This window comes from Rhinolophus ferrumequinum, chromosome 8 (assembly GCF_004115265.2).
Source record: "Rhinolophus ferrumequinum isolate MPI-CBG mRhiFer1 chromosome 8, mRhiFer1_v1.p, whole genome shotgun sequence".
In the NCBI taxonomy this organism is placed as follows: Eukaryota; Metazoa; Chordata; class Mammalia; order Chiroptera; family Rhinolophidae; genus Rhinolophus; species Rhinolophus ferrumequinum.
This window is the reverse complement of record NC_046291.1, coordinates 90512076-90531536: the sequence shown is the minus strand read 5'-3', so window position 1 is coordinate 90531536 and position 19461 is coordinate 90512076. Positions and strand designations below refer to the sequence as shown.

General features: G+C 47.0%; 1 protein-coding gene and 1 pseudogene across 2 annotated transcripts in view; both read left to right on the top strand.

Annotated features, from left to right (window-relative positions):
- Positions 1-19461, top strand: part of SCTR (secretin receptor) — a 76662-nt gene that overhangs the window by 42018 nt on the left and 15183 nt on the right. Inside the window, exons 4-7 of the mRNA XM_033111818.1 lie at positions 2555-2667; positions 9890-9987; positions 11257-11389; positions 13513-13666. Coding sequence (XP_032967709.1) covers positions 2555-2667; positions 9890-9987; positions 11257-11389; positions 13513-13666 — 498 coding nt within the window. The remainder of the gene's footprint in view (positions 1-2554; positions 2668-9889; positions 9988-11256; positions 11390-13512; positions 13667-19461) is intronic.
- LOC117025720 (eukaryotic translation initiation factor 3 subunit L-like) lies at positions 17447-18829 on the top strand (annotated as a pseudogene). Its single transcript, XR_004423648.1, has 2 exons — positions 17447-17524; positions 17596-18829. The product of XR_004423648.1 is annotated as a eukaryotic translation initiation factor 3 subunit L-like (transcript).

Below are 19461 nucleotides of genomic sequence, written 5' to 3'. Positions count from 1 at the left end.
ATTCCTTTGATTCTTAAAAGGGCATTGGTCTTCCAGAGTTCCTTATTGAAAAAACATACTTCCCAGAGAGCTTTGGCCCTCTTTCCCTTTTATCTTAGTGGGGATTGGAGTCTTAAAGCAGGAGAGGTTCCTAACCTCATTAGAGTCCTAGAGCCTTTTGAGAATCAGATGAAAGCTTTGGACTGGCTTTTCCCCAAACTGCATTATGTATGTGCACAAAATTACTGACTGTACTTTCTAGGGTCTTTGACTGTACATTGGCCAGAACCTGGTAAGGACCCCTTTTCTATTAGGCATTAAATCCAGGGGAAGTGGGAGAGAGCCCGACGCTTGTCTCCTCTGCCGTTCTGCTGAGTGCCTGGTCAGCGAAGGGTACTGCTTTGTTAGCTGCTCTGGGCCATGGCCTGGGTCCCATGCCGCCTCTGTCATGGGAAACCTGCTGGGTCTGTGAGGAGACGGCCTCAAACAGGCAGCCCGGTCTGTGGGCGAGCTGACAACCCGTTCTGGGCTCCAAGGTTTGTGTTCTCTGAACTACCATCCCTCCAACCAGCCTAAATTTACCACCATGCTTTCCGGTTTGGCAGCCTCGTACCCTTGACCTGATTGCAGATCCTTCTACCCGTCTCCTGCATTCCAAGACTCCGAGTTCTATCGCTCTCGTCAATTTTAGAAAGGCCAAAGCATAGGGAGTCACACTGTGGTGCCCATTCTGTGCACGGCACGCGCCAGGGCAATTTCCACGGGCCATCACGTTTCCTGCTCAGTCCTGCAGTGTGGGTGATTATTCACATTTGGCACAGAAAAGTGGTGCACCTCAGGTCACACGGCGACCAAGAGGCAGTGCTGGGTTTTAAACTCAGATCTGGCTGGTTCTAAACCTGTGCTTTTGGCTTCATGAGACTTCATAGGCCTGGCATTCCTAGAGCCCAAAAGCCACAGTCTCCTGTTGCTAGACGTTGTTTCCTGGGTCGGCAGGAAGTCAGGCAGGAGGGTGGTACAGCGATGGGACATATGCTATCTAGGCACTGTTGCCCAATTCTGAGCCTTGGTTTTCTCATCTGTAAAACAGGCCAGCTGCATCTCCCTTGCTGTGACTCTGTGAGGATTAGATCAGAATCTGTGTTAGCATAGTGGCTGATTCTAGAAATGCCAGCCATATTTCCCCATCTCAGTGGAACCCATTTGACCCTAAACCCTGTGAGTAGTGATGCAGACCTCGGAGCCTGTTAAGAGGAACGTGCTACCCCAGCTGGGGTAGTTAAGGGGCCCCTGGATAGAATACAGATTACAGCAAAAGCAGTGGTAGGGCTCCTATCTACAGGGCTGTAATCAGCTCCCTGCACCCCTGCAACACCCACAGCAGCTAGACCTGGGGACCAGGAATTGGCCCTCTGGCAATCCCGAGGATGCAGCTGGGCCAGTCATTCCAAGTAAAGTCCTCTCTTAGTGACTTTCCAAGATTTCCTTCTTGACTGGCAGCTCCCCTTCTCCAGTCTCTGGGCTCCTACTCTGAATGCTCCTTGTGGGCAAGCTCTCCTCTTTTCTTTATAAAAGAGCTTAGAGTGGGCTCTTCATCCCCACTCATTTGCTTTTCTAGACAGCCGACAAATGTTTGATGAGCAAGGACTGTGGGCAGGCCCTGGGGAGCCCTTGGAAACTCATCGTCTGCTAGGGGAGGAGGGAAGCCATTGCCACCACTACGTGGTGATATAGCCCTGTGCTGGAGGTGTGGGGCAGCAAGCTTAAAAAGCTGGAAGTGGCATATCAGCCACTGAGGGTGGAGGGTGGGGAGGTGTAGCCCCCACTGGAGCACCAAGGGACCTAGGAGCTGAGTTTGGGACCTGGGGAGGGAAGGGCGAGGGGTGAGATGGGAGTGGACAGACCCAGGGTGAGGTTGCCATGGCACAGGGGTCTAAGAGAGCCCTGGAGTGGGGCTGGGCCCCCGAGGACAGCAAGCTGGACTAGGGAGCAGTGACACTGGGAGTTCTGCAGTGGCCTGGCTGTTTGCGGCCTGGGGTCTGGTTGAGAAGAGTTGTTGGGACTATTGGGTACTGTGACATGAGTCAGTCAGCCTCCCTCATCTATGGTGCCCTAGTGCTTGGCACAACGGGATGTGGGGGTCTGGGTGGGCAGTGGGAAGAAGGCGATCAGTGATTGGAGACTGGGAGGGGTTCAGGACCAGCTGGTTTGTAGGTCGAGGTGTCAAGGATCACAAGTTCTCTCTCTCTCTTCTCTTTTACACACACACAACACACACACACACACGCTAGTGCTCACACACACACATACACACACCTCCCAGGTCTTTGCCCCTCTAGGTCCACCTGCCTACATACTTTTCCCACCACTTTTCCTGACTGTCTGATTTACATATTCTTCGAAGATCAGCTGAACCAAGTGGGAGCTGACTATGTAGTTCAGAGAAAGGTAGCTGGGGACAGAGTGACAGAAGGAAGCTCCAGGCTGCCCTAACGTATGGCCGAGGGCAGCCAAGAGACCCAGCCGTCAGTTCTTCGTCCCCACCGCTCACCCACAGGATGCTTGGCACCCACAGGTTCCATGTTTCGAAACTGCACACAGGGCGGCTGGTCAGAAACGTTCCCCAGGCCTGACCTGGCCTGTGGGGTTAATGTGAACGACTCGAGCACGGAGGCCAACGAGAAGCGGGTAAGCCTGTCACCCCCTGCCTCCTCAGACGGGGCCCTGGCAGAGCAGAGAGTGGAGTCACAGCCCAGGGCCAAGGGCAGGTGACCTGGGGGCTGTCCCTCCCACTCACCCCTCCCCTGCTCATCGATGGGGCTCAGTGGGCCTGCATCACTGCCCTGGTCTATCAGCCCTGAGGTGGTGGTCATGAAAACCATGATAACTGCCATTTGCCACCATGAGACTGCGGGTCATTTAGTCATGAAACCAAAAGAGAAGCAACATGGTGGCTAAATGCTTGGAACCAAACTGGTGAGTCTCAACTTTGACCTGTGACCTTGGTAAGGTGGGGGAGGACTTCACTTCTCCATGCCTCAGTTTCTTCATCAGGGAAATGGGGTTAACAATAGTTCTGACCTCACAGGCTTGTCAAGAGAACTAAATGACTCAATCCATGGAAGTGTTGAGAAGGGTGCCTGGCCACAGTAAGAGCTCAATAAATGTTTGTTCTCAAAGGAGTCTCGGGCTCTGATAGGAAGGAGAGAGCCCAGGCACAGGGCAGTCCTGGTTTGAAAGAAGGACACTGTGAGCCGTGGGCTCAACTTCCTTGGGTGCCTCCAGAGGTCCTTTGCGAGGTCGCCACCAGTTTCAGAGAACCCCTCCCTCGTCACTCTTCCTGACTGCTTTGTACACATCCTTCAAAACTCCACTCCAGCCCTTCAGTACGAGAAAGCTCCTTCTTCCTGTCTTCCCAGGAAGGGCACCTTTAACACATACACACACTGTGTTGGCCTCCATTTATTACCTTACTGTATTACGTTAAATCATCAGCATGTGCCTTGTGCATCCATCTCTCTCACTAAAATACGATCTCCTCAAAGGTATTAATTCACTCAACAAACATGTATTGAGCATCTACTATGGGCAAGGTATGGTTCCAAGTACGGAGATACAGCAGTGACGAACTGAAAAGAGTCTTGTTCATTTCCAGGCCCCCAGTGCCTAGCACAATGCCTGGCACCTCTAAAGTGCCCAATAAATATTTGTTGTACTGAGCACCTGCCAGGTGCCAGCTGCTTAATGCGCACTTCCATTAAATCCTCAAAAGGATTCATTTCATTTAAGTTCATTATTTTCTCCATTTTGCAGATGAGGGAACTGAGGCTCAGAGGGATGAAGGAAAATGCTTAGAAAGTAATGGAGGCAGATGTTAAAGAGGTGTCTGCACCCCTATGTTCATGGCAGCATTACTAGCAATAGCCAAAGCGTGGACACAGCCCAGGTGTCCATCGATAGACGAATGGTGGTACATGTGGTACCACCATTGTGGTGCATGTAATTGTGGTACATGTCCACAGTGGAATATTTCTCAGCCACAAAAGAGAAGGAAGTCCTGCCATTTGCAGCAACCTGGATGGACCTTGAGAGCATTATGCTAAATGAAATGAGTCAGACAGAGAATGAAAAATACAGTATCATCTCACTTATATGTGGTATCTAAAAACAAACAAACAAAAAACCCCAAACAAAAAGCCAAATTTATAGTAAAAGAGATCAGATTTGTGGTTGCCAGAGGCTGGGTGGGGAGTAGGGAATTGGATGAAAGTGGTCCCAAGTTACAAACTTTAAGTTATAAGATAGATAAGTACTGAGGGTGTAATGTACAACGTGATGACAGTAGATAACACTGCCATGTGGTATATATGAAAGTTGCTAAGAGAGTAAATCCTAAGAGTTCTCATCACAAGGAGAAACCATTTTTTCTTTTTTTTTCGTATCTGTATGAGATGATGGGTGTTAACTAAACTTATTGTGGGACCATTTCACGATGTATGTAAGTCAAATCATTATGCCATACACCTTAAACTTATGCAATCATATATGCTAATTATATCTCAATAAAACTGGTGGGAGGGAAGTCAAGGGGGGAAAAAGACAATTATGGAGGCAGAATTCAAACCAAGCGTAGCTCCAAAAAGAGCCAGTGCTCCCCATCTATCTCCTGCCGCTGTCCCATGAAGGTGGGTGCCATCCAGGAGATGCAGTTTTAGCAGTTCCGTGAGCTAACCTGCCCAGTGGAAATATGACGGACAGGCTTGCATCTCCCTTAGAGGGTGATGTAGGGTCCTGTTAGAGAAGCACAGAGGGGTGAGCAGCAGACTTAAGGGAGAAAGAATGAAGCAGGGAGGCAGACCACACCCACTTCTGAATTTTTGTGAGACTCCTCTCTCTATAGCCAATCAGTCTTGCTCTATATGAAGAAGTCTGATTGGGGGATCTATATGGAGGATGGAGTTTCTTTCCTCTCAGGGCTTGCTTCCCAGTTGGGGAAAACACATGAGGTCTTCAGATCTGGCCAGAATAGGGTAATTTAATAAGGGGCCCCAACAAGAGTTGATCAGTAGGGTATGTGTGGTGCTGGAGGGGTGGTGGGGGGACAGATTGCCACTGCTATCTGACTTCTATGGGGACGGGGGCTTATGTGTATCACATGTGTAAACTCCATAAAATTAAGAGGGAACATTTTATGATGCGTGGCACGGGTGGAAGTTCAAAGGATGCTTTGGGCTGCAAAGAACAAATTCTAACTGCCTTAATGAGCAAATGTGGCTCATGGACCTGGGGGTGCAGAGAACTATGTCAGGACTCCTGGATGAAGAGCCCCACCCACTGCAAAGCCCCGCCAAGGACCAGCTTCTTTGCGTCTTTCTGCTCCCCCGGTGGCTTCTTCCCAAGGCTGGCAACTATCCTGTTATCAAATACTGCCATTGCTGACTGCAGCCACAGACTTCCCCATGTCTGCTTGTCCAGGAAGAGGGACAGTCTGACTTCCTAGAGCTTCTTCCTAGGAGCAAGGACATTCTTTACCCAAACCCCCAGCAAGCCAGCCTGTCCAGGCATCTCACTGGCCCAAAGTGACTTAAGTCTGCCCACCACTGGACCATCCCTGGCAGGAGGCTGGGGTACGTGATTGGCTTATGCCAGCAGTTCTTAAACTTTTTAGCTTTGGGACCCTTTTACACTTGTGAGAATTATGGAGGACCCCAAGAGCTTTTGTTTTAGTGAATTATATCTATCAAAACCACACATGAGAACTTTTGGTTTAGACTCATCATCTGGAAAAGAATGAGCCAGGGCCCTAACTGTGATTTTCATGGTAGGTCGAGACTATAAAATCCTAAAACAAGGAGCTGAAACTTGACAAAGATAAATGCAAAAATTTGGACTTATTTCAGATAATTAATTGTCCAAAATAGTGGAAAGGAGACCTACCCTGGTTTCGGCTCACATAAAAAATATGAAAGTCCCTGAGATTGGAAAGATTTCAGACCATATGATTCATTGGTCCTTAAACGCTGTCCCAGAAACTGGCACAAACCTTGTCTTTTATTCTCAGATTTGTATCATTCTATGTCTTATTGTTGAAATGTCTTGTTTCTTTTAATCAAATGATGGTGAAAGGGCATTTGTTGGTTTTCCTTCAACTGCCTTACTTGGCACACACCACTCTATCATTGACAAATGCCAATAGTTGACTCAGATTGGCAGAAAGACCAGGCAAAGCTTCCCCTTAAGTAAATAAAATGGAGTCTGTATACCTAGAGCAGAGATTTGTCCTTGGGCCAAATCTGGCCCACCACTTGCTTTTGCAAATAAAGTTTTATTGAAACACAGCTGTACCCATTTGCACTGCAAGGGCACAATTAAGTAGTTACAAACGAGATCATATGGCACCCAAAACCTAAAATATTTATTATTTATCCTTTTATGGAAAAAGTCTGGTGACTCTGATCTAGAGGATATAGAAGGAAGGTGGCCCAGTCAAGATACACAGTAGAGAGACAGGTAACTTGACCCAGGACAGACAGCAGTGAGACTTCTGGACCCCAAGCTCTCTGGAGGGTGATGGACAGTTGCAAATGTCAAGGGCTGGGGCACTGAGGTGGCATCAGCCCTCCTGGGAACAGCGCTCTTTCTGGGTCAGACCTGAAAGACACAAGGCAGGAGCGGGTCTGCATGAGAGCTGGCCCAGGTGTCTGAGGGTCACTTGACAGACAATGACTCCAGCCACTGGACAGTACAGAATATTCAGCCTGAACACTCTATACTTAGCACTTGTACCTCCTCATGCTGCCATAGGCTGGCCCAGACTGCTCCTGAAATGAGGGCTGCAAAACGAGGCATCCCTGGGATGAGGCCAACACCCTCAGCTGTGGAGTTCATCCTGAACATGGGTCACATGTTGCTCTTCCAATATTTTGACATTTCACTCTCTTTGATGTCGCAAAGTCTAGGAACCCTTAATCTAATGCAGCCTCCTGCCCTTTTGGCTCTCCCCCTTGTCCCTGTAAGGTGGCTGCCGGCTTCTGGGATTGTTAGTACATCAGTGGGGAAGAGTATATCACACAGCAGCTGTCTTGTCAAAGGTCACCGCCTGCTGTCACAAAGTTTTAGTCACTCTGAGTCAAATCTTCTTTCTGGTAACTTCCTCCCGCAGGAGCTCACACAATTGCCTTACTCTTCTACATGTCAATTGTTCTAATACTTTCCTTCCCTAAGTTTGTTTGTTTTTTCCCTCCAGGTGTAATGTACCCAGTTCATGCACTCTTCAGATGACACAATCGCCCTCCTCTGGAAATGCTCCAATTTATTAATGTGCCTCTTAAAATAACATGCCCAGGACTGGACCAAACACTCCAAACACTCCAACGTGGCTGGCAGCTCCACAGCACTCCATTCATGTAACTGAGAGTAGGCCTAATTTTTCTAGCAGCTACCTCAGACCTCATACTTCCTACCACAATCTTACACAACAATCTCCTACCACTGACTCATGTTGAAGGGTGGATGATGGGAGTGGAGGGTGGATGGTGGGGAAAAACTAACATGCACTGAGTGTCTTCCAAGTGCCAGGCATTGTCTAAATACTCTAGTCGATACCTTATTTGTTCTTCCAACAAGCCTGCAAGGTAGATATTATCCCCATTTTGCAGATGAGGAATCTGAGACTCAGAGAAGTTAAGTAATTTGTCCAAGGTGTCACAGCTGGTGAGTAACAGTCCTGGGATTGGAACCCTTGTCTCTTGGATCTGAAGCCTGTGTTCTTTTTCTGTAGTACACTTCCTTAAAACCATGAAGCTTTGGCCATTCTGACCTCAAGGTCATTTTCATATGAACAGCTGTCAGCCAGGTTTCCCCGATATTATTCCTGTGCCTATCTTCTTTTTTAATTAGTTACCCCCTTTTATTCTGGTTATAAAGTAGTACTTACCCACTGTAGAAAAATGAAAAGTGTATAAAAATGCAAATGAAAATAACAACTCAATCCACAAACTTATCATCTAAAGTTAATCAGTATTAACATCTAACACATCTCTTTTCAATCTTGTTTCTGTGCATGTATGAGACTGAACCACATGAAATGGCCCATATTCAATCATTTTTGATCTACAAATAAAGGCAATTTCATACAGTTCAACCTAACACTTTTTTTTTATGTGTAGTGGCAATCATCCTATACGTGTGAAAATTGTATTCTGCCTTTTCACTTAACATGACATTCTTAGCATGTCCTGACAGCTTTTAAAACTCTTGGTAAACAGCATTTTAATGGTGACATAACATTAAAATGGTTTGGATTTAAAATAATGTAGTTAACTCTTTTTCTATTGTTGGACAAATGTTTTTCATCACATAGTTCTGTGATAAACATCTTTATATATAAATATGCTTCCATATTTCTGATTATTTCTTTTTTCCCCCCTTCTTCCACCTCCCCCCACACCGGTTCAAGCCATTGTTTCTCAATCTAGGTGTGTAGGGCACAGCTCCCTGTCCCATGCTGGGATTATGAGCCTTGCGCTCCCTCCCGCTGAGGCAGTCGGTTGCCGGCCTTTGGTCGGCTACTCAAGGCAGCTCACAGCAGCTCTCGCCAGTTGCCGGCCACTCTCACTGGCTGCGGGCCGCTCATGAAAGCACACGGCAGCCCCGCTCCAGGGAGAGCCGTTGTTCACAATCTTAGCGGTAGAGGGCGCAGCTCACTGGCCCATGTGGGAATCGAACCCGTGATCTCGGTGTTAGGAGCGCGGTGCTCCAACCACCTGAGCCACCGGGCTGGCCCCTGATTATTTCTTAGAATTAATTCCTAGAGGTAAAAAGGAAGTCAAAAGGAATCCTATTTTAAACATTCTTGATACATGTTACTTTCCAGAGATTAAACCAATTTTTATTTCACTATACCCTCAACCAGCATAGAATATTATTAGTTTCAAATATCTGTTAATCTGGTTGGTAAAAAATGGTGTAGCATTATTGTTTTAATTTTTATTTTCTTGATTCATGTTGAGACTGTTATACAATTTATTTTTTGAACCTAAATGCAGGTCTTCACCTTTATCTCTATATGTCACATTATTTTATTCCATTGAGATCTTTTAAAATCAAAGATGAACCAGTAGTGTGAAGTGGCTGCTGAACAAGTAAATGCCTGCTTGGCTGCATTAATAGGAGTGCAGTGTGTAGATTAGGGGAGGCGATGGTCCCACTCTACTTCTTTTTGGTCAGAGGATATCTGGAGCTTTTCAGCTATCCAGTTCTGGGTGTCTTATTTAAGAAGGACATTGACAAACTGGGGCGTATTAATTGAGCAAAATGGTGAAGGATTGTGGAAAGAGATGAAGGACACAGGGAATGTTTAATGCTGAGAAGATAAGTGAGGGACGGATGGGTGGAATAGCTGTATTAAAAAATCATAGGCCTCTCTGTAAGATCTTTGTAACTTTTCTGTAAGTCTCAAACTGTTCTAAAATGAAAAGTTTATTGTTAAAATAAAGATAGGCCTGAGGTGCAAGACAAATTCAGTTTAAGTGGCTCCAGAAACAAAAAGGACCAATAAGTGTAATTTTAAAGGTAACAGATTTTAGCTTCACACGAGAAAAAAATTATCTAATATTTTGCACTGTTGTATACTAAATGACTTCCTTGTTCCCGGAAGTATTCAAGTAAAGCCTTGAATTCAGGGTGCTATACAGGCCTTATTCATGGGATAGAAGTTTGAATTGGCATCAGATGATCTTTTCCAAAGCCAAGATATTACAAGTCCATGAATTGGTGTCCTTAGGGTGTGACCAGCATAGCAGTCCCAGTGGAAGGGGTTCAAGCAGCCTGAAGCAGGTACACTCTGAGGCAGAAAAGGGCCGAGCCAGCTAGGGGGGCACGTGGGACTGACACATGCCTCTTTCTACAGCACAAGTACCTCCTGAAGCTGAAGGTCATGTACACCGTGGGCTATAGCTCCTCCCTGGTGATGCTCCTGGTTGCCCTCAGCATCCTCTGTGGTTTCCGGTGAGAATACGCTGCCAGCTCTCCATCTTCCCAGCCTTCCCACCACACAGACTTTGCATCTTTTTTAACTGCTCAGGCCAGAGCAGGAAGGTCTGGGTGGACCACTTTGTTACCCTTTCGTCTAAAGCTTACCTGTGACAACAGTTCCTGTGACTGAATTTCCTGTAAAGGTCCTGTGACCTTGTTCATTCTTTTATGCATTCAACATTTACTGAGCATTACTAAGAACTTACTACTTTACATGTGTTATTTCTAATCTTCACACGATGCTATGAGATAGGTATCGTTACCCCCATTTTACACGTGTGTTAGCTAGACTCTTTGTTGCAAGAAACAGAAATCCACCTTCAAACAGCTTAGGAAAGCAAAGATGACCTAACCCACGTAACTGACAAGTTCAAGGGCATCTGACTTTAGCCATGGCCGGATCTAGGTGCTCAAAATTATCAGCAGAACGAGGTCTGTCTCCCTTTATTTCTCTGCCTGCAGTGGCCTCATCCTCAGGTAGGCTTTCTGCAGAGGGGATAGAGACAGACACTAGTAGCTGCAGGAGTACATTCTTCCAGATCAGCAGCATCAGGACAAAGAAAGTCTCTTCCCCATTAGTTGTAATGAATGTCCTGGGGGCATTCTCATAGGCCTGGCTTGGGTCACATGTCCAACGCTGAGCCAATCACTGTGTCCAGGGATGGAGCACTCTGATTGGTCAGGTCTGTCATGAGCGTAGAAGGATGGAGTCAAACCAGCCTCAGCTGGACCAGGTTCCCCATAGGAAAGCCTGGTTGTGGTACCTGAAGAATAGGAGCAAGTAACAGACTTCTGTCCACTATAGCAAAGGAGGAAAGCCAGGCTCTGAGGGGTGAAAAGGCTTGCTCAGGGCGATGTAACTAATAAGGTGCAGAGCCTGGATCTGATTTCTCCCTGCAGACTGTGTACTTCCTATGTCGCTTGCCCACCCCCATTCTAGTTGCTCTCCTCTGGCACCCCCACCCCTCTAACAATTCTGGGAGCTGGAGAGGGCAGTAGGTCAGAATATAATGTTGCCCTATACTTTTTTTTTTTTAATTACACCATAAGACAGAGTGGACTGGGCACGTGGGGGCGTGGATTCTCATTAGGTTCTGCTAATAGAGAGATATAGATGTATCCCCTGGAAAGAGCTGATGCCCAGGGCCTGGGTTTCCCCTGTTCATTGGGGGAGGGGCTGGCGTGGTGAGCCCTAGCCCCTCCCATGGCTGGCCCCAATGGCTCTGCTTTCTCTCCCTCCAGGAGGCTCCACTGCACCCGAAACTACATCCACATGCACCTGTTTGTGTCCTTCATCCTGCGTGCCCTATCCATCTTCATCAAGGATGCTGTACTCTTCTCCTCAGACGATGGCTTCCAGTGTGATACCCACAGGGTAACGTGCCTGCATGCCCCAGGCTGTAGTTAGGCCTGCCTGCCTTCCCTGGCCTAACTGTGGGGAGGGTGTCTTTCCCTGAAGTCCCTGCTGAGGCTGCACTTAATACCTCAGGTAAAGGAACAAGTGCTGAGGCTGGGCCAGGAGGTTCAGGGAGGGTCCCATGTCCCCACATGCACAGTCTGGGGCATAGGTGATGTCAGTTTGTTGGGAAGCCCGCGGCGGCTGCTGCTTAACTCCCAGTGTCCAGGAGTGGATTAGCCACTGTGGGGTTTCGATACATAGCAAGGCTCTTCTTTTCTCTCCTCTTGCCAAACCCCAGCTGTAGACAGATGACCAAGTCTAGAGAGGGTTGTGGTTGATTATAGAAAGAAAAGGGTGAGCATATACCTTTATGTCTGCACACACAGCGCTGTAGTAAAACAATCACATTTTTAAAAATCTAACCCTTTCTTCCTTCTGAATGCCCAGATGAGTCTGAATTCATTGCGATATTACTTTGTGTCAGTTGGGAATGCTTTTTCGTGCACATAACAGAAAACTGCACATCAGCGGCTTAAACAGATGGGCGTGTGTCCCACATAAGCCGTCCACAGATGGGCAGTCGAGAGGTGGCACAGTGGTTCCATGACTCCGTGAAGAACACAGTCATGTTCCCTCTTTCTGCTCTGCCATTCTTGATCCCATGCTTTATACCACGTTTGCAATATGGCTGCTGCAACCCCACGCCTCAGTCCCACATTCCAGACAAGGAGCAAAGGCGAAGGTTAAACACTTTTTTCTCTTTGGGAGACTTTGCCTTTTCATTTGGGAAAGAACACCCTCCCTAAGATTCCTACCTACCTCTCACGAGGGAGAACTGGGTCATGACACCACACCTAACTGCAAAGGAAGCTGGGAGATTGAGTGTTTTACTATCGTAGTCTACAAAAGCAAAGGCAAGTGAGGGAGAGGACTGGAAATTGACATCGGTTCGGCCACCCTGTCTGCCACTTTCCACCGCTCACATCTGTAATTCCTTACAGATCTATTAAGTTTGTGTTGTTTATAGCTTTTTTGGTGTGTGTGTGTGTGTGTGTGTGTGTGTTCTGACTCAAACTGAGAGGTCCCTGAAGTAGGGACCATGACTCTCAGGGAGATCTCCAGGATAAAATAGCATACCAGACTGGCAGTCAGGAGACTGAAATTCAGGCGCCACCCCATCATGACCAGAGGTGGAGAAGTCCAGCTGTGCCCAGCAGGGACCTTCTTGGATTCTATTAACATCAGACTTGCAAGCCAACCATGGACCATGCCTGGAATCAGAGTCTCTGGGAGGCCAGAGGGTGGGAACCACAGCTGACCAGAGGGCAGCAGTGGGCACTCCTCCTCTGTGGATTGACCTCATAGCTGTCCATGCAAAAGCCCTCAGGCCATCCCAGGAGCTGTCCTTTCCCCAGGGGACAGCTCAGTGAAAGGAAAGAGGACCCTCATGGCGCAAGTATGGGAGCTGTGCTGGCATAGACGCCCCACAATCTCTCAGGCATAGCTTCCAGGGATTCCTGCAAGGGACGTGCCTGTTGTAAGAGTCACTGCATCGGCAAGGTCAACACTGTGGCATCCTCCTCAGGCATAAAGGTCTCCAGTCCACATGCAGTGAACCAGTCATTGGCCATTTTTGCTATAATCAATGTTGCCTCCTAACATAGTTGCTATGTCCCTTCTTCATCTCTTTCCAGGAGACTGAGCCTGGAAAGCATTTTCACCCTTTGCTCAGGTATCCCGTCTCTTCTCTAGGCCTCAGTTTCCTCATCTGAAAAATGAGGGAGTTAGGAGTTGGGCATCTGACACAATTTTACAACTGGCAGACAGTTCCTGAATTTGAATGCAGTTCCTGCTTCTGCTATGACCCATTAACCATCTTGATCGAGCCGGCTGGCCTGTGGACTTCCACTTTCCAGAGAACTCTGTGGACATAGTCTCTTGAAAGTGGAAGACCACAGGGGTTGGCCAGGAGCCCCAAAGTCTCACTCTATGGCCTAGCCCCTCACCCCTACCACACCCTGCCACTTCCTTTGGGGCTCGCCACCAGAGGGAAGCCCACGGTCCCCCATCCTGGGGCTCACCTGCCTCTCTTTGTCCAGGTGGGCTGTAAGCTGGTCATGGTCTTCTTCCAGTACTGCATCTTGGCCAACTACGCCTGGCTGCTGGTGGAAGGCCTCTACCTTCACACACTCCTCGTCATCTCCTTCTTCTCAGAAAGGAAGTGCCTGCAGGGGTGCATTGCCTTCGGATGGGGTACGTTTCTCCATGGGGATGGTGGCTGAGGGGTATGTGGGAGAGGGCGCCAAGTGCAAAGGATTTCGTTTCTAGACTAGCCCCACACTTAAAGTTAGTTAACTTGTGTAATTTTAGGAAGTTACTTGATGTTTAACTGTCTGGCCTCAGTTTATTTATCCGTCAAGCAGGAAATAATAGCTAACATTTCGCCCTAATTTCTGGTATCCAAAGCCTTTTTTTTATGATTCAATACCACCCAACATTTGTTGCCTCATCTTCCTTAGACGTTCCATTTATTTGTCTTCGTTTTTGCTTCCTTTCTGGATTAGTTAGGATGCTTTTGACTGTAGGTATCAGGAAATCTGGCTTAGATGGGCTTTAAACATAAAAGAAATTAACTGCTTCGTATAACTGCAAAGCCCAGGGATTGCCAACTTCAGAGGAGGCCGAATCCAGCAGCTCCATGTTTCTTTCCATCCTTCTATTTTGCCTTCTGCTGGGGCTCCCAATGTACCTGCCAGCAGCTTCCGGGCTGCTGGCTTTCTCGGTGTATCCAATGGGACGCAGGTTGTGGCCCAGCAAATAATCTGAGGTTCACTCTGATTGGACCAGCTTGAGTCTCATACACCTTCTTGAACCAATCACAGAGGCCTGAGGGAATGGTATACACCGACTGGCGGAAGCTACTCAAACCACATGGCTTCCCAAAGGAAAGCAGGGTTCAGTTTCTAGGAGGCAAGGGAAATAGTAGCAACACATCCAACTGCAGGCCCCCTTATATCTCTTTCCCTGTTCCTTTCTGGGCAATGAGAATAATATCAACTCCTGTTTCCTGAGCACTTACTAGGTGCCAGACATTGAGCTCAGCACTTTACATGCATTATTTTATCATCACAACAACCTTCAGAACCCTCTCAGAATTACCTTGGCTCAGAGATTTGACATAATATACTCAACTCACACTATAGACAAGGGCAGATCCAAGGCTTCCTTCCAAAGTCCCTTACCTCCTCTTCCACAAGGAGCAAACATCCGTTTATTCATCCATCCATTTGTCCATTCGTCCATCCATTTGTCCATCTACCCATCTATCCATTCACTATCCATTCATCAATTGTTCATTTGATAGGCAGACATATGTAAGTCACCCACTGCGTTCTGGGCAGAGAGCTAGCTTCCTGGGGGTGATTCACAGGCTTACAGGGACAGAAGTGTGTACCAGCCATTGGCTTCATGTATTAGGTTGGTGCAAAAGTCATTGAGGTTTAAAAGGTTAAAAATCATTGCAAAAATCGCAATTAATTTTGCACCAACCTACTACTTTCTTCTTGGTGCTTTTCGTTAAGAAGTGCGCCTGTCAGGAATGCCCTCCCCTCTTCTTCTGCTTGTCTAAATCCTATGTGTAAGGGCCCTATGTCCTCATCAGACCTTCAGGGAAGTCACCTGACCTGGCAACGCTCACTGAGCCCTCCTGCTTCTGACCTTGGGCAGCCTGATTAGCACATGACCCCAGGCCAAGGAGCTGCAGGGCTTTGCAGATCTCTGGAGCTATGCAAAGGTCAGTAGTCCCAGAGTGCCAGGGGACCAGGGACTTGCCATATGTAGCCGACTCTGCCAAAAATCACCCAGCTTGGAGCCCAACTCACTGAGCCTGGACTCCCACATCTGCCAGGATTTCACTATATGAACTTGGACACTTTTATCATCTATATGAGGGTCATAATTTATTCAACTTTCTTCGGGCACTTCTTTGTACTCAGAGGGGTTTATAAGGATTACGAAAACAAAACCAGTTCCATCACTTGAAGGGTTTGTCGTCTAGCGGGGAGACAAAATTGCATTGTGAAGTCTCTGTCACAGGATTTTAGGACGTTTCAATGAGATAATGAGAACCTTCCCCTCTTTTGCAAATATTAAGCATCTACTACATGCAGGCCTAGGGAGAGAAGAGCACATGAAACAGTGCGTTCCTCTCCTCCGGGCCTCTTGGCCTACACAGCCCCAGAGAGACCATGAAGGGGCTCAGGAAAGTCTAAAGGTCTCCAACTGGGAGAAGCCTTTCTCCTGCAAAAGCAATGGCCCCTCTTCAATTTGTACTCAACTTGTTTCCACAGAGATAGGTTGCTTAAGTATTGTGTCCACCGTAAAACTTTCACACAAAAAAATTTTCTAAGTAGAAAAAAAATTACTCTAGTCCCATCTATTGAATATTTTCTGGGGTTTCTGTCCAGACTTCTTTTTCCTACTCACAGTTTTCCCCACTTAGTTGTGGTCATTCTGTATGGAGAATTTTGAATCTTGCTTCTTTCTATTAACACACAAACATACTCTGGGTTCTTTCAACTTTTCCATAAACATTTTTAATTACTCTGTGGATGCAGTTAAACAAATGCCTATTATTTAGATATTTAAGTTGTTTCTAATTTTTCACTATTATGAATAACATAGTGATGAATGCTTTTTATGGGCAGAGCTTACTGTAGGAATAACATAGAATCCTAGAATTGGGATCACTGGATCAAAAGGAATGAATACTTTTAAGGTTTTTAATACTTATCCAAAGCTTTTACAAGGTGGCTGGGGTGTCGGTCTGGGCTCAGAAAAGGGTGACACCTCTGGCTTTCCTGGGGATGAACCGAGCTCCCACTCACCAGTGAACTTCAGCTGGTGGTTCCCCAGCTGGAGCCGGCATCAGAATAACGTGGCGGGTGTGTTGAAGGGGTTCATAAGAGGTGTCCCCAAGATGTGCCACTTTGGCATGTGGATTATTTTGAGCTTAAGGCAGTTGAGACCCTGTGGCCTCACAAGAAATTTTTACCTCTCCCTTAAAGAATTTAACTTTGAGGACTTGCCCATAATAAGAGTTATTATCAGAAATAACTTTTTCTGGCCTGTCTGTAGGGCAGGGAAAACTTCTAATTACCTAACACCTGCTCTTCTTATCTTCCTGCAAAAGACCTTCCTCCCCTTGAAGCCTCAAGGAACTTTACCTCATTCCGAGCTCAAAATGTTGTGCGCACCTCATTTTCCCTTTCTGTTGCTGAGCCTCTCCTGTATGTGGTGTCTCTGACTCTCTCGTGTGTGCGGGGTTTCTGTGAGTATGTAATTAATTTTGGTATTTTCTCTTGTTAACCTGACTCTTTGATTTGATTATTAGACCAGCCAGAAGAACAAAGAAAGGTAGAGTAAAACGTCTTTCTCCCTCACAGTGTCAAACCCAGCTGGCTGGGCCCACCCCCGGAGTCGCTGAGTGAGTGGGCCGGGGTAGAGCCTGAGAGTCTGCATTTCTAACAAATGACCCTGATATTGCTGGCCCAGGGACCGCACTGAGGGCCCTGACTCATGCTATTATCGATTTTGTGCTTTCCCACCAACTCTCTGTTAAAGATGGCAGACAATGAACAGGTGCTCCTCAGAACCCATGTTTTTTACCCAGAGCCCCCAAACTTGAGGCAGGGAATTTTTTTTTTTAATTGTTATTTTTATCAAATCATGCATGTACTTGGTTTAAAGAGTTAAATAGGATTACAGGGCTTATAATTTAAAAAGAGAACCTCTTTGGCGGTTTTCGCGGGGGCCGCAGCCACGTCTTACCCCGCTGATGATTACGAGTCTGAGACTGCTTACGGTCCCTATGCTTACCGGGCGACTCTGATATGCACACAGGAGATCCAAAGCAGGATCTGGCCTATAAATATCAGTACGAACAGCAGGCCTATCGGGTGACCCCCAAAGTGATCAAAAACTTCATCCAGTATTTTCACAAAACCGTCTCAGGTTTGATTGACCAGAAGGTGTATGAGCTGCAGGCCAGTCGAGTCTCCAGTGATGTCACTGACCAGAAAGTCTATGAGATCCAGGACATCTATGAGAACAGCTGGATGAAGCTGACAGAAAGATTCTTCAAGAATACACCTTGGCCTGCGGCTGAAGCCATCGCTCCACAGGTTGGTCATGGTGCTGTCTTCCTGATTTTGTACAAAGAATTGTACTGTAGACACATACGTGCCAAAGTCAGTGGGGGACCTTCCTTGGAGCAGAGGTTTGAATCTTATGACAACGACTACAATCTCTTCAACTACATTCTAATGCTGGTGGTCCTGCTCCCCTTGAACTACCCAACCAGTGGCTCTGGGATGTCATCGATGAGTTCATCTATCAGTGTCAGTCATTTAGCCAGTACCGCTGTAAGACCGCCAAGAAGAAGAGATTGACTTCGTTCGTTCCTATCCCAAAATCTGGAACATTCACAGTGTCCTCAATGTCCTTCATTCTCTGTACAAGATGCTTGGCTACTTCACCCTGCTGGGACTTCTGTGTGTGCACTCTCTGTTGGGAGATTACTACCAGGCCATCAAGGTGCTGGAGAATATCAAACTGAACAAGAAGAGCATGTCCTCCCGTGTACCCGAGTGCCAGGTCACCACACACGGTTATGTTGGTTTTGCACATTAAATGATGCATCACTACCAGGATGCCTTCTGGGTCTTTGCCAACATCCTCCTGTACACCCAGAGGACCGAGAGCATGTTCCAGAGGACCACCTACAAATATGAGATGATTAACAAGTAGAACGAGCAGATGCGTGCCCTGCTGGCCATCGCCCTCACCATGGACCCCATGGGGACCTATGACAGCGTTCACCTGCAGCTGCAGAAGTAGGGGGACAAGATGCTGCACATGCAGAAGGGTGACCCGCAGGTCTACGAGGAGCTGTGCAGCTCTCGCTGCCCTAAGTTCCTGTCTCCTGTAGCACCCAGCTATGACAATGTGCACCCCAACTACCGCTTGGAGCCCTTCTTTCAGCGCTTCTTGTTCAAGGTGTTTTCTGATGAGGTCCAGCAGCAGGCCTGGCTCTTGACCATCCGCAGCTTCCTGCAGCTCTCCACCACCATGCCCGTGGCCAAGCTGGCCGGCTTCCTGGACCTCACAGAGCAGGAGTTCCGGATCCAGCTCCTTCATTTCAAACACAAAATGAAGAACCTGGTGTGGACCAGCGGCATCTCCGCCCTGGACGGCGAATTCCAGTCTGCCTCTGAGGTGGACTTCTGCATCGATAAGGACATGATCCGCCTTGCAGACACCAACACTGCCAGGTGCTATGGGGATTTCTTCATCCGGCAGATTCACACGTTTGAGGTGCTCAATCGAACTCTGAAGAAGACGGGACAGAGACCCTGAGTACATTCACACTCGCATTAGTTAGAATCTAGTTTGATGTCGTTGGTGACTGGGAGTATTTTTGCCACTGAGAGGCCTTTACCTCGCTCAGTCTCCAGTCAGTCAACTGATAAAGTTTATTTGAATCAAGGATAAAGTGTTTTAAATAGGTCTCAGTAAAGGGTCTTCTTTGGGAAAAAAAAAGTCTCCTGTCCCCACTTCTGCTCCCCAGAGATCATGCCCTTCAACTCTATAGCTGTTCCTCCTAAAATGTACTCTAATATTTCTAAACCATGTTCTACTATTTCTTGATTTATCCATTTGTGGCATTATTTGTTGACTCCTGATGATGGAGAATAAGGATATAAAATTCTTCATCCACCACCTCCTTCCTCCCATTAGAGTTTTTCACAGTTTTTGGTTAAATCATGTTCAAGCATTATCACTATGTAAATATTGTTTATTAATGAGCCAAGTGATGCACAGTGATTTTCCAATATTTAACCTTTTATTTTTCATGGAATCATTTAAAATTTACTTATTTGTTTTATGTTGCTGTCATTAGTTTTCCCAAATTTTCCAACAAAACCGAAAAACCCTCCAATGCTATTTTCCAAATCATCCAACACAACACGGCATCTATTAGTTGCTAT